The following is a 14,600-nucleotide window of genomic DNA, read 5'->3' as shown; positions in this document are numbered from 1 at the left end:
CACTCGGTCAGTCCACTGTGTTTGTGCAGGAGTCGAGGAGGAGGAGGTGTGTTGTATTTAAACAGTTTCATTCATTTCCTGTTGCTGTGTTTTCTGAAAATCAAGTGCAATGTCCTCGACTCAAAGGCTTTAATGTAGGCAGTAGGGAGTGAGGGCGTTGTGTTGCAACACTAGGAATGAGCAGGAAAGGAATTTTGGATGTGAAAGGGAGGTCCAGTATTCTGTGTGGACTAACGCACTTTGTAGTAGTAAAAACAGTATGTGTCATTCAACACCAGCGCCGGCACATGGCTCTGTTAAAGCTCAGACACCTTGAAATGCTCATGCTACCTTGGTGACAGACTCCCAGAATACTTCAGGGTCTCATTTCTTCCAAAGGCCGGTCTGGACCTCCCACATACTTTTTACCTCTTCACTGATGCGTCATCCCTGGCATCAAACGTTTATGTTCTTACTATAAACTCACAAACTGGCTGTCAGCTGAAGCTAAATGTTTACCTACTTGTTCGTGATGTGTGTGTGTGTGTTTGTGTGCTGGTAGATTTAAATCAGTCATTACATTTACATAACATTAACATTAAGTGACCCTTTAGCCCTTTTAAAAGTATTTAGAATGTAAATAAGCGAGTTCAGTTAAGTTAGTTGTACAGTGTCTTTAGTTACCATCAGGCAACCGTTGTGAATAAAAAGGAAACTAGACACTTTCACTGGGCAATATTCAGTTGTTAACGGTAGGGCTATTTTAAAAATTACCATATGGAAATGTCATGTTGGCTTTAGCAGCTTCCACTCTACATATTCAAATTCATAGTGAAAATCTCTCATCACAACATGAACTCTTTCTTTCTCAGTCGAGGAAATTTTGCAGGTTGAAATATGTGTATCAGCCAACAGGCTGGATATATCTTTGTATTGGTATCTTGGCGATGACAGAGGCAGTGTATCTCTAAGGCTGTAAAAGTCATAGTAAAATCCCTGATTCCCCAAACTCACATACCTCCTGTGTTATTAGAGCCCCTTCCTTTTGTTTCGCTGCTGTAGCCCCGAGCTGTGATGCAGCCATCGCAGCCTTCAGCCGCCCTGTCTGGCTCAACAGGCTCCTTCAAGTAAATATGGATCCACCTTCAGCAGTGCTCCCTTGATACTCTCTCCCCCCCCCCCCCTGTCAACAGATATAATGAGGTCATAACTATTCGTTCTACTTTCTCATTTCAATCCCGGACAAGAGGCCAGAGAGAATGACAGAAACCGGAACACCTTATCTCCTCTGTCGGGCTGCAGACTTGTTTTCATTTTTATTGCCTCTCAATGGCTTCCCCAAACTCACATACCGCCTGCCCTGTTGTCTGGTATAAACTCTTCACTGCATCTTATAAAGGCATATATATATATGTATAAAATTCCCCTATCCTGCACATGCTTGGTATTGTTGCTCCTAAGCTAGATCTTTGAATTGAATTTGTTGTAGTTGTATTAAAAATCATAGCACTGGCAGTCACAAAAAAACACTGTCAACATACATATTACTGTTTAACTCGTGATTTTCAACCCATATGGCATGGCTTTGCAGTATCACAGACAGGAAACACCGTCAGTCTTTTTCTCTATGGACCATATGGCTTGTGTGTGTTTGTGTATTGCTAGTGGCGACATGACCATCAATAGTCACTTCACAGCTCCACTTGCCTGGGTGTTCTGAGGAGTGGTTGACACAAGTGTGTGTTAAAGAGTAGAGTGTTTACACACATGCACAAAGTCTAATATGTGTGTACAAGATAGTGATGTTTTTTTGTTTTTTTTTAGAGGAGAGTCTGTGCTGACCAGATCATGGTGTGTGTGTGTGTGTATGTGTGCGTTTGTTTGCTCAACTCAGGAGGAATGCCAGCTCCTGAGCAGAGCCCAGTGACGGAGGAGGGGCCTCTGCTGACCATCCGGGACAGATCAACTGGCCGCAACATGGAGGCTGAAAACACAGCCAACAACATCCTGGCATCGGTCAAGGAACAGGTAGAGGGTTTCTTTGAATTATTAAGAGCCCATTATACTCATGCAACAAGTCTCATATTAAAGAATGGTTAGAGCTTTTATGAACCAATTATGCACAGTGACATTTACAGAAGGCGTAATGTGACGGTGACTGGCAAATTGTACTTAAAGAAATCCACTGGGTGAAGTAGGTGGACATATTTAAAGGGATACTTCACCGGTTGAAATATTAATGTGTTGAAATTGGATCATAGTCGAAATGTGAAATAATTTTTGAAGCAATTTCTTCTTGACCAATAAAGGGTGAAAGTGACGTTTTGGCTCATGTGGATGACAGACAACAACTCCCAGAATGCACATCACTGAAGACCACTCCTACTGAAGCTACAGTGTTCTTTTTACAGTGTATAGGGCCAAGAGCTCCTCGTCCTCACCTCCGCCTTGTGTTCCACCACCAAACTCAACTTATCGTTGCTATATTGCGGCTCACAGAGACATCCGATTCGAGCACAAGACCTTCAAAATCCCCTTCAGCCATATCACTTTGAAGCTGGATACTTTTTTCGTATTGTCCCTTCTTCTCAACTTTCTCCTTAGAGCTTGTTAGCATAGTTTCCGAGCAAGATGGTGGACGTTGCTTTTTGGATTCTGGGAGTAAGGTCCCGCCCACTGATCTGCAATAGGTCTGTAGCTTCAGTGGGTCGAAAACATGAAGAACAAGCGTTCTTGTAGTTTCACCCGCTCTAACCAAAGCAGCCTCCGATGGACAGGCTCTATTTTAGACAAGAAATATGGAGGTTTCCCATTTCTGGGGGAAATGAGGGCGGAAAGCACGACCATTAAAAAATACTACCAGCTTTCTAAGGATACAAAACTTAATGCAAATGGGTGAAGTATCCCTTTAACTGCACAGAAATGTCACACAGCCTGTTGGAACTCTATTCATTGGACATGAAATTTCTGTGTGGGACAATGAAACACTTTTGTTACCAGAACTGTGCTCCGACTTAACTGCCTCCATTTTTTTTCTTTTTTCTTTTGTCTAAAACGTAATGGGAATAAGCTTGACTAGAGGCTATTGGCAGTTAGCTGTCTGCAGTCATGGCCCAGCTTGCATCAATGAACGAGGAGGAAGATCACTTCTTGCAGGATTTGTGAGCCTGTGGAGGAACATGCCCTCTGACTCACTCCCATCTATGCATGTCTCTTTGTGATTCATCCACACTCCCTCCTGTTACACTCATGCACACTCTCTTTTCCTTTCTGGCTTACCTCCAGCACTGCATATTCCCGAGAAGCCAACACAGGGCAAACTGGGCTAAAGAGCTTTTGCTCTTATTAATGATGTTAATTCCCTTTTGTGACAGCTTCTCTTCCTGAGTGACACTTTAAATGAGCTACACTTTGAGATTAATGAAATGTGTTAGGTGGTGTTTATTAACAATTTGCTTTAGGAAATCCCATTTAGGCTTAGTGCGGGAAAGTGTTGTATTGTTTACCCGAGTAAGGAAGGAAGGAAGGAAGGAAGGAAGGAGGTAGCACCTGTCGATGTCACTTCCTTCCCTAGAGTATTCCTCAGTGGCTCGTCCGGTTAGAGCAGATATCCAGGCGTGCAGGAAGAGTGAGTATAGACTGCCCGAGCTGTTGCTATTAGAGCGACAGGAGACGTGCCTCGGAGGGGATTCCGGCTAAAGACTAAGGACTGGAAAATGACTGTTCTCTGTGGTGTTTAACAGAGTTGGAGAGGCAAATCATAGGGTGAGTGTGAGTGAAGAAAAAAAGGGAGGAGGTCAGAGAATAGGCGAGTGTGAGAGTTGCTGTTTCCCTCTTGTGCTTTTTGCATGAGGCTTTCCTGTGATTGTTGAGAGGCAGACCTTCGAGGGATCTCTCTCTGTCCGTGTAAACATGCGAGTCTGCTGCGCTGCGGTCGCGTTTAGGGCTGGGGCTTAGGATGACTGGGTGGGTGCTTGGTAAGTGTTTACTCTTTGGTTTCCTTTTTAGCTCTTTTTACTGCCTTTTCATTGGCGGATTTGTTTTTTGTTTGGTTTTTTTTCTCCCTCCTTTTATTATGACATTTTCTTTACCTCTTCTTGCAAACTTGTTGGTCTGCCACGGTTTAGTTATAGCTGCACAGGCTCTGCACAGATGCCCAAACAAGGACAGAGTCATCAACATGCTCTAACACTCACTGTGTATTCATTCGCTTTGACTCATGTTCTCTTTTCCTTTCATTTTGACAACGTTCTGACTCGCGTCCAATATCTCAAGTCTGACTCAGACATACTCCTTAAAACTGTGTTGTAATTTAGAATTAACTTTACAAATCCCCCCCCCCCTTCTTCTGTATTTATTATCTCATTAAAATTTAATTCGGCTAAAGGGGATGTTTCGAGGATTATCTAAGACCTACTTTTTTATCTGTTTCATCTTAAATGTAATTGAAGATGTGGGAGGCTGTGGTGCTCATGCAGACGGATCGTCCTTAGAGTGGATTATTCAGCGTTCTCTGCACTTTTCTCTGCCTTCCCATGTATTTTAGTCTTAGGTTTAACAAAAAAAAAAGTGCTGTGTTCAGCTTTTTTACTTGGGCAGAAGACATCTAGTACATGGAAGAGTAATCCATGGAATTGTTATTATTTTCTTATAAATTATTCATCAGTCATTACATGATCATGTGATGCTAATTACTCACGTCCTCTACTCCTTTTGGATTGGTTGTCTGAATATGCAGTGTACTCTTAATGCAACACACGTTTTGACAAATTGATGTTTTCGTAATTTGCTTGTGTTTCGTCTGTTTGCATGTGTTAACCTAAATTGTGATATAATTAGCCCTCAGGGCCACCATATTACTGGTTGAACAAAACCTGCATTTCAGAATGATGAGACACGAAAAATGATTTCATAATACTAAAAGGATACTTTTAAACTGGTCTGTGTCGTATACACCATTAGAGGAAATGAACAGAAGTAGTATCTACCTGTTTTTCTTTCTTTTCCGTGCCTTTGCGTTTGGCTTCTTTCGTGACTGAATCCTTCTTCCACTAAGACCGCCGTGGCCTCAACTACCTGGGGCCTGCTCAGAGAGCATAACAGGGCGGATCCTTCAAGGCACCAGAACACTCAATCAAAATCAAAAGTGCTTATCTGATGCTCAAACAGCTTTGGAAACCCCCTCCCATGATACCTTTTGTTACAATCCAATTTTCTCACCCACTTCATGCAGCGATAGCCGTCGGTGTGTGTAGAGGTGAAGATTCAACACGGTTTGAAAAGCTCTGTTTCAATCAAGTCTCATCCTTGCACTTTTTGTGGAACAACTAGCAGCACTCTAAAGGCCTTCTAGGGAAGATTGTCAGATTATTAGTATATTTTAAATCTTTTGATTATCACATCTTTCCAACCCAGCCCGCTTTTTAATGGGTTTGTTTGAAATAGCTGATAACATTTTTGCCTTTTGACACACATATGAACTCGTTTTACTTTAGCAAAGCTTTGCCCTAGGTGTCAGAAACAGCTGGAACATAACAAGTATATTATGATGAATTCTCATTCAGGTTCTCTGGCACGTAACCAGTGAGCCAAATAAGTGCAGATACAAGTTCAATGGAGCATTTGATACCGTGTGTTGATGGCCACATTCAATCAAATAGCTTTCAGCCACTTACAGCTGTTTTACTCTCGACACAGATTTGATCTGTGTTATGTGTGAGCTAACACTGTGAACTTTTACATGCACATAAAAAATGAGCCACTACTGCCTGATAAGGAGACCTCTTTAGAGTGTTGGCTAAAATCCTAATAAAGAACATGCAGTTGAGATGTTGAATACTTTGCAGTATAACCTTTCACACTTATTGGAGCTAACAAAGCACAAAGGTCAGATATATGAACTGTGGGATCATTTTTCCATACATGGAACCTTGACTGGCTTGAAGTTTTTGTGACCGGTCTAATTTAATAAGTGACCCTTTAGAAAGTTGCTAAAACAAAATACAAATAGGATATTGTTATGTTATTTTAATATTGGGAAGTGAATGCCAGAAGATTACATCATGGAAAGGCCAATGATGGAAGTTATACTTATTCAGCTTTCTGTAGTCAATGCTCCTGTTTCCACATGTGCCACGGTCCGTCTCCAGCCCACGCCAGCAGCTACACTCTGCTCCAAATACTCACCAAGTCTTTATTCGATGGAGCGCGCTGCCAGCATGCATCAAGCTGAACAGTGTAGATCAACCCAGACAGGAAGTCAGGCAAGGGAACGCACAGAGCGACCAGTTAAGTTCCAAATAATACATTTCATACAGACGCCTGATCGTACGGTATATCCTGTCGAAACAGGCACCAAATGAACCGCAAATCAACCTTGAAAGTGCTAAGTAGCCTCTTGTTCGAACGTTGTTGTTTTTTGTAGTTCTCCGGTGAGCTTGAGAGTCCGGCTGCTCATGCATGCGAGCACGCTGAACATTTTATCAGTTGGAAATATATTCATATATTTATGGCCACAAGGGTACAGGATAATGCTGAAGGTAGAAATAAACCAAGCTTTGTTTCTTTATTTACAATAAAAACCCCCTCTTGTCCACTTCTAACCAGTTTAACACAAGAGGTTGATATTTGATAAGATAAGATAATCCTTTATTCATCTCACAAGCGGAGAAATTTACAGTGTTACAGCAGCAAAGCAGGATAGCAGAAGAAAATCACACAGTGCAAAAAAAATAAATTAGATAAAAATATAAGTGTACAAAACAAAATATGCATCAAAAAACAGTAATCAAGAGCTAGTGTGAAAAAGAAATGTGCATCAATTAAAGAGCTATTAAAAAACATGCCTCAGAAAGGAACAGTTGAAATGCCAGTAACTTAAAGATGTAAGTCTGTATAAACAGTATGAACACTGTCATGTACACAAAAAGTGCATGATAGTGCATATAAGGATGGAATGGCTTCGTCTCCTTGATTGATCAATCCAAAAGGGAAAAAAAAGTTCCAATTGGTTCATGATATAAAGAAAGTTGCTGGTAAGGGATTTATTTTTTGTTAAAACATTTGTAATGTTCCAATTCAGGTTTCCTCGTGCATACATCATAAATGAATCCACAGTAGCATATGAATGGGGGGCGGCAGTAGCTCAGTCTGTAGGGACTTGGGTTGGGAACCGGAGGGTCGCCGGTTCAAGTCCCGGCACGGACCAAGTCTGGAAATTGGTCTGGTAGCTGGAGAGGTGCCAGTCCATTTCCTGAGCACTGCCGAGGTGCCCCTGAGCAAGGCACCGAACCCCAAAACTGCTCTGGAGCGCTCGATGTGGGCAGCCCCCTCACTCTGAGACCTCTCCATTAATGCATGTCACTGGAACGCTGTTTGTGCATGAGTGTGTATCTCGGCCTATGTGTGTGTCATTAGACAGAGTGTAAAAAACCGAATTTCCCCTCGTGGGATTAATAAAGTGTAACTTCTTCTTCTTCGAATGGAAGCTAAAGTAAGCGGTAGATGTTGGAATATCCTGGCATGTCCAACAATCACCGCATTCAACAACCCTTTAAAAAAGAGCCACCTTTCGATTTTGAAACCACTAAACAGAAGCCCTCAGGTTGTCTTGTAAGCGAGCCTTTGGCACCCACTGAGAGCAGGCATCAATGAGTGCGAGGTCAGGTCTTTAAAGAGAATCCTATTGATCAATCCGCACTCCTCTCTGCCTCCTACAGCAGCTCCCAAGGGAGGGATAGCTGCAGGAGCAAGGGGCCCTTTACTTGAGTCAACTTTGCTTTTATCCTCACAAGAACTTGCTAATGTACACACACACACACACACACACACACACACACACACACACACACACACACACACACACACACACACACACACACACACACACACACACACACACACATCTTTACTTGCTTGCCAGTATACCTGTTTTAGTCATGGCTGTGTAACAGCATCAGTGGACTTGGGGAACAGAAACAGTGGGAGGTATACAGGTGACGTAAAGGCTCACATCTCTCACATCATTGCCGTCATTAGCTGTGCCTGAACATGCATGTACCACTCCAACTGGCCTAATAGGCATGCTGCACTGTGCTATTTCAAAACACGGTCTCCCCCTCAGAAAAATAAATAAATAAAACTCCATGGTGGAAATGTCCCCACTTTGTTGCAGGATCCAATTTACATGAAAAGTCTGTGTGCCTTTCGTGCTTGCAAACTGGGCTGACCCGGTTTTCATCTGAACGAGGCGCAGACAGACTCCAGCGGTCTGTGCTGAGCTCATAAGATGACCTTGCTTCGAGTGCTACAGCTCGAGCTCCCTCTCAAAGGCTTGATGAGCTTGCTGAAATATTACCCACCTGAGATATGAATGCGAGCCTCCGTCACATTTTAACGAAGCCAGAGTCGACGTCCACGTGACCCAGCTTAAGGAGTTAATAGTTAGGGTCAGGTCAAAGATTCAAAGCCGCAGTTGCATCGTTATGCATTTTAATGCTCGGAGCAAAGCCGGGAGGGTGAATCCTCTCTGCAGGCAATAGTGTCTATTCCACATCCATGGACAAAATAAGGACTCTAATTACAATCGACGAGTGATTTTCTCCACTCCTCAGAGTCTTATCTGCCCTCCTCTCCCGACTTCTGCTGCTGCTGTGACACAGGCAAGGAGAAATCTAGAGGCATAAGCATTCTGGCCTCGATTATAGTCATAAAAATGGAAGCACGGCTCCAAGCAATTACCCCATGGGGGAGCAGAACAAGCATGAGAGGGTAGACGGATTCAGAAGGGAGAGATGCAGGTGAAGGAGAGTGCTCAGATACACAGCACAAAGACAAAACGCTCACATATGGAGGGGAGGGCTCGGAGGATGGTGAGTAAAGGGGGAAAAGGACTAAAAGTGACTCCGTGAAACATGATGGAGAGAGGCAGAGTCGGGGAGGCTGTCACCTGTGAATTGTTCTCTAAAGCGCTGTGGAAGGGTGCTGTCAGCACTGTGGAAAACAGGAAAGAAGGAAAAGAGGAACAGGATATAATCTTCTCCTAATGTGACACGATGTCAAAGGAGTGTGTGTGTGTGTGTGTGTGTGTGTGTGTGTGTGTGTGTGTGTGTGTGTGTGTGTGTGCGTGCGTGTTTCTCTGACATCGTGCTTTCGTTTTGAAACTCAGCCCTGGGAGATCCCGCTGCAACTCGCCTGTTAATACTCATCACCATCACTGTCATCCTCATCAGTGTTACTATAATCATTGCCAGTGTCAATGGCACCCATAGAGGAGTCAGCTATTTGGGAGCAGGAGCAGCACAGTAATAGCTGCTGGCATATTCTTGGAAAACAATATGTCCACTGAGGAAGTAAAGAAAGTTTGACTGGGCGATACATGGACAAAAACCAATGGAGGTTTTTGTCATGTATCCTCCTTTGACCAAACAGAGACGAGGACGGATCCTGAGATAATCGCACCAGTCACTGCGGTCTTTGTTCACTACACCAAGCTGCAGATTGACAGTCCCTAGATTGCTTACTCTCCTCATTTTAGCCTGGAGCAATGTTCTCTTAGTCTGACACGGCACCATTGATCTCTCTGTGGAATTGCATGTTCTCACGTCTACGTGAATTGCACAGGCAGTGATTGCACTGCTGCAGTGTTTATAACTTTTTTTTTTTTTTTTTTTTCCCCTGTGTTTCAATCTGGTAGAGCCAGATTTTTATGAATGCTTTCATGAATTACTCTCAATTACTGCCACTATGCCTGGGCGTTATCATCAACAGCATCACATGAGATTTTTTTTGTTGCTGAGATTCAACAGCCTGTAAGTGAAACAAACAGCAGGTTTACTACATTTCTTAGACCAACAGAAATAAGTTGCTGCAGTGAATTCTGTTTGTAAATCCAGTCTTTACAAATGTGTTAAGAGCATAAATAAGAAAACAATGCTGTCAGATGAAAATTGAAAGAGGTCTTTGTGAACATTACAATAGTCAGATATCATTGTTTTGATTTATTTTTTATTTTTCGTTTTACTGTGTTGATCCCCTATAGCGGAAATTAGTTGTTTACTCTCTGGTGAACATGCAACACACACACACAGGCTGAAATATGCTCGTGCACAAACAGGAACCTATGCACATGCACTGATGTAGAGATGTGACAGAGCTGGTTGGGGGCGGGGGATTCTGTGCCTTGCTCGAAGGCACTCTGCAGTGCTCAGGAAGTGGTCTGGCACCTCTCCAGCTACCAGACAAATTTCCTGATTTGGTCCGCACCAGGACCCTCCAGTTCCCAACCCAAGTCACTACAGACTGAGCTACGGCCGCCCAAAACTTGAAATTATTACAAACAATGCCACAGAATCCTGATTCCATTTGAACTATTACTATGAACAATTTGCATTATGTGTCTAACCATGAAGGCTAATGGGCCAGGAACACAAAGACCACTTCGCCTCTGCATGAAGCATATTTCCAACAACCTGACGTCTACCCAAATTAGCTCTGCCAGTCATGCCATCTCAAAAAAGCCAGACAAAAATCCACTTCAAGGCAGTATTAATTAAATGAACCGAGACTATATCAAGGTGTTAAACAAACAAACACATGTTGAATCCTCACGCAACATAAACTGTGGGGGAGAAAATCCTCGAAATGCAATTTAAAATGTTGGATCTGTTCATAAGCACCGACGTTAAATTTCTCTCCCGCTCTCCCCCTCGTGAAGTCAATCCTCTCCGTCTTTATTATTGACAGTCATTCTTTTCTTGTCAATCTCTTGCACGGCAAGCAGTGGCTGCTGTAGTTGCCAAATGCACATGACAGCTCCTTTAATAGCGTTCAGTACAGAAATGACTCTTTCTTTGACGACATTTTAATTATCAAGCCAAATGTGCGATGTTCCAAAAACAATGTTCTCGAGGGTCTTACTCATCGGTGTCGGCAGCATGTTTTTTTTATCTGAAATGCCAGTAACATGGAATAGTTTTGGGAGTGATGATGTCTGGTGAACACTGTCATAAGTAGAGCTATTTTTAAAAGCATGCTGCAACGTGCATATTGTCATCAAGTGCATCTTCCAATTATTATCTGTAGTTCTCAATGAATCTCAATTTAAGATTTTGATCAATGAGGAGGAGGACCAAACTTAAGCCAAGAACAAGAGATTATACAATATTTTCTAGGATTGGAGCCTTGCACACAGTCATAATCTAAAATTTGCAATGAATACATTTAGCAGATTCATTAGGAAAAAGATCATTTGCAACAGTTTTATAAATTCCATGTCTGCATATACAAAAAGCAGGACTGAATAATGCAAAGAGTTGCTGCGACTTTCCTGCTGTAAATGCTTGTGAAGACACAAAATGATGTCCTATTGTAATATTTTTCCCTCTATCAGGACTCCGATGATATCTCATATTTCTGTAGGTGGCATCTTGTCACATTATCAGCTTCAACGGTATGAAAGCTCCACTGCAGCTGTGGGTGCTTCAGCAATTTTCTACCTCTGATTCACCTATAGCTGTGCCCACAGTTATACGCTCTCTTACCTCAGCAGGCCACTTCACTGTATTCTTTAATGCATTTTCTATTCATCGTTGTTCTTGTAATTCTGCGAGCCAGCTTCCTTAAACCCTAGGTTTTTTTTTTGTTTAACAAGGTGACTTTGTGGCAGTGTTTGTAAGTAATTGCACTGCATGGTTTCTTCAGGTCTGGTCACACAGCCTGTTTGGAGGACTGTTTCTCTTCGCTCGCACCTCAGGCCTGCTTTCTGTCCCTGCTGCTGCAGAAATCCTTTAACCTCTGCTGTCATACTCCCACTGTGCAGCATTGTCAGGCTGTCGATGGCATGGGTCTGCCACACTGCAGCGAGGATGCCGGCCTGTCAAGCCTCATTGCCGCTTAATGAAAAAACATATTTCCGCTAGATTCTAATCTTTGGCTATGAGGAAATCTGCCATCTGCACTACTTATCCTAAATGATTCTGAACTTCAAAAGTTAGCCCTTTCATTCCAGCCTGGGCCTAAATCAGCACAATCTAAATACACAGACTCACATTGCCTGCCCTGGAGGTAACACGAAATCAGGATAAGATCTCGACTCTTAATTAATAGCTAGATTCGGACACTCGCTATACTCGCGCTCGGGCTAAGATTCAAAGGATTTATACCTCACAATTATTATTCTGACAGAGAAAGGAGCTTGCGGTCACCAAGAATATTCGAGCACAATTTCACACATCACTAACACTGCATCACATTATCATTATTCATCATAGTGTATAGGTGGCATGTATAACGTTGTCGGTTCCTTGTTTTACAGACCGGAGGTGAAATGATGCATCTGTTCAGTTATGAGATAGTATCTGTGTTGAATCTCACATGAGTCAAACGTGCGTTCCTGTCAAACATGCCAGGAGGGAAAATGTGCGACCAATCTAGACAATGACGTTGTTAATTTGTGTCCACAGTCCACTCTAGCTCCAATGAATACTACCTGCTACATGTGTTTGGAACGTACAGATATCTTTGATATATGACGAGGAGATGGTTAAAATGTAAAGCTTACCGTGCACACTAATGAGGATGAAACTGTCAAACTTTAGCAACTGTCTTTTGAGTTGAATATTTGATACTTAGAACGATTTAATAGCAAATCATTCAAATAAAAGGTTGTAGCAGTTAATATTAATTTTTTTCAAAGCAGACAAATCTTACTTAATCTTTACCCAAAATGCAGTTGAATCTGCCCAACAATGTGTCAACGATGCATCAAAATGTGTTGAATATTGTGTTAGATTTCTCCAAGGTTGAGATTTCTAAAGCTAAAATCAAACCCAAGTTATGATGTAGGCTGCAGGACGTGCTGACACTTTTTTTTGACAATTTTGTGGTTTTCCAATTGAAAGATTTTTATTTATTTTTTTGAGGGAGAAAAACATTTAAGTGTGTCAACATTTCAAGTTGTATGAGAGATGTTTGAGACTCCAACAGTACAGAGGGGGCGCTTTTCATTAGCTACCAGACAATCTGTCCCGTCTTGTTTAAGGAGCTCGCCGTGATTGGCAGCTTTGTGTTTATCACCGAGTCTGCCGCCTCTTGTTTTGGGATATTTTGTATGGCAGATTGTTATATTGCAAAATTATAAACTCAGCTTTTTAAACAGCTGGTCACAATTAAAGCATGTATATTCATTAGATGGTAATTGTAAAAAAAAAAAAAAAAACCTGATTGTAATAGGTCATAATGGTTATGTTCATTATTGCCCAACATGCTGATGTTCTGTGTTTTTAAGTGCAAAACTAAAGTAACTGCTTATTGTTTGGCTGGATTATGTCCTGTGGTCCTACATTAGGACTGTTTGAATACTGTGTCAGTGTATGTTTACTGTATGACATTTGGGGTTTGTGTATGCATAAGCTTATTTTATGCTGAACTGCTGTCTATGTGCTGAAGCAGCAGCCGGCAGAAGCTTCTTCAGGCATTGCAGATGGGTCTTGTATCGTCAGCATCCATAAAGATGACAAGGGACACTGTATATTGGTTGCGTGATCTTCCGCCGTGTGTCATCTGTTTCTTTAGGGCCTATCTAAAGACACAAGGGGACAGGATCTGAATCAGCTCTTGAACTACAGGCAGATCAAGCCCAACAGGCTCATTGTAATGAGCAAATAAAAGCATCGGAGGCCTTGTTGGTAAAGGAAAGCCGGCCACCCATTGTCTCTGTCTTCGTCTGCCACACTAAGCCTGGTGCCATCCGAGGCTGGGCCCACACCCCGTTAAATAAGCATAGGGCTTGTTTAATGGTCATTACTGCGTTGCTCAGGCTGACTTGGATCGTTATGCTGAATGGATGTCTCCCATTTTGTGAAGGGGCCAATGCAATGAATTACACAGAGCAGTGCGTACGCTCTCTCCATTGCTAATGCCAGGCCCACTTATGAGTATGATCCTTGTGCCCCTTTCATTAGACTAGGACCTGTTTTGGCTCAGAGCCCTTTCCTATCACATTCTAATTATGAATATACTGGATCCTTTTGTCTATGAGAATCTTAATGAGTCATGTACAAATAATGAGTCAAACATGTTGGAAGTGAAACTAGATAAAGATTTTCTTGGCTGGCTATAAAAAGAGTTTAGACCATTTTACTCCCACCATTCCAGTTCCTCAGAGTGTCAGTGAAAGCGTCACAGCGTACACTATTTTGATCATCAGTCAATCTGCTGGGTATTTTCTTTTCAGTATTTAATTAAGTTTAGAAATAGCAATTGTATTTTGTCCTCACAGTTTTTCCAAATATCTTCAGAGAAGTTAATGATTGACTCGCTTGAACCAGCAAATGCTTTACATTCATAGACAAACTGTTCAGTTATTTTCTGTGTAGTTTATTAATTTTTAGAACAACACATCTTTAGTTTAATAACAGTCCCAGCTCTAGTGGCAGTACTTCTTTTATTGAAAAGAAATACAATATTTCAACCTATTTCAACAAGAGATGCATCGGTGAACTTTGGTGTTGGCTGATATCGAGTCCGTTGACAGACATCGACCGATCTGTAAATAATGTGGAAAGAACCAATGCCAGTTGCCAATATTGGCTGTTGTGTGGATCAGTATAATCCTGGTAAAC

The 14,600-nt window shown here is 42.1% G+C and overlaps 1 protein-coding gene across 1 annotated transcript in view; it reads left to right on the top strand.

Moving 5' to 3' along the window:
• The window catches only part of LOC306832363 (plakophilin-4-like), a 72,112-nt gene that overhangs the window by 12,414 nt on the left and 45,098 nt on the right, over window positions 1-14,600 (top strand). The window contains 1 exon segment of the mRNA XM_079356980.1: window positions 1,874-2,007. Within this exon segment, the coding sequence (XP_079213106.1) occupies window positions 1,879-2,007 (129 nt within the window). The 5' untranslated portion in view covers window positions 1,874-1,878.

Source organism: Symphodus melops (assembly GCF_947650265.1).
Source record: "Symphodus melops genome assembly, chromosome: 12".
Classification (NCBI taxonomy): Eukaryota; Metazoa; Chordata; class Actinopteri; order Labriformes; family Labridae; genus Symphodus; species Symphodus melops.
The sequence above is the reverse complement of the archived record's forward strand: the minus strand, read 5'-3'. Positions and strand labels throughout refer to the sequence as shown.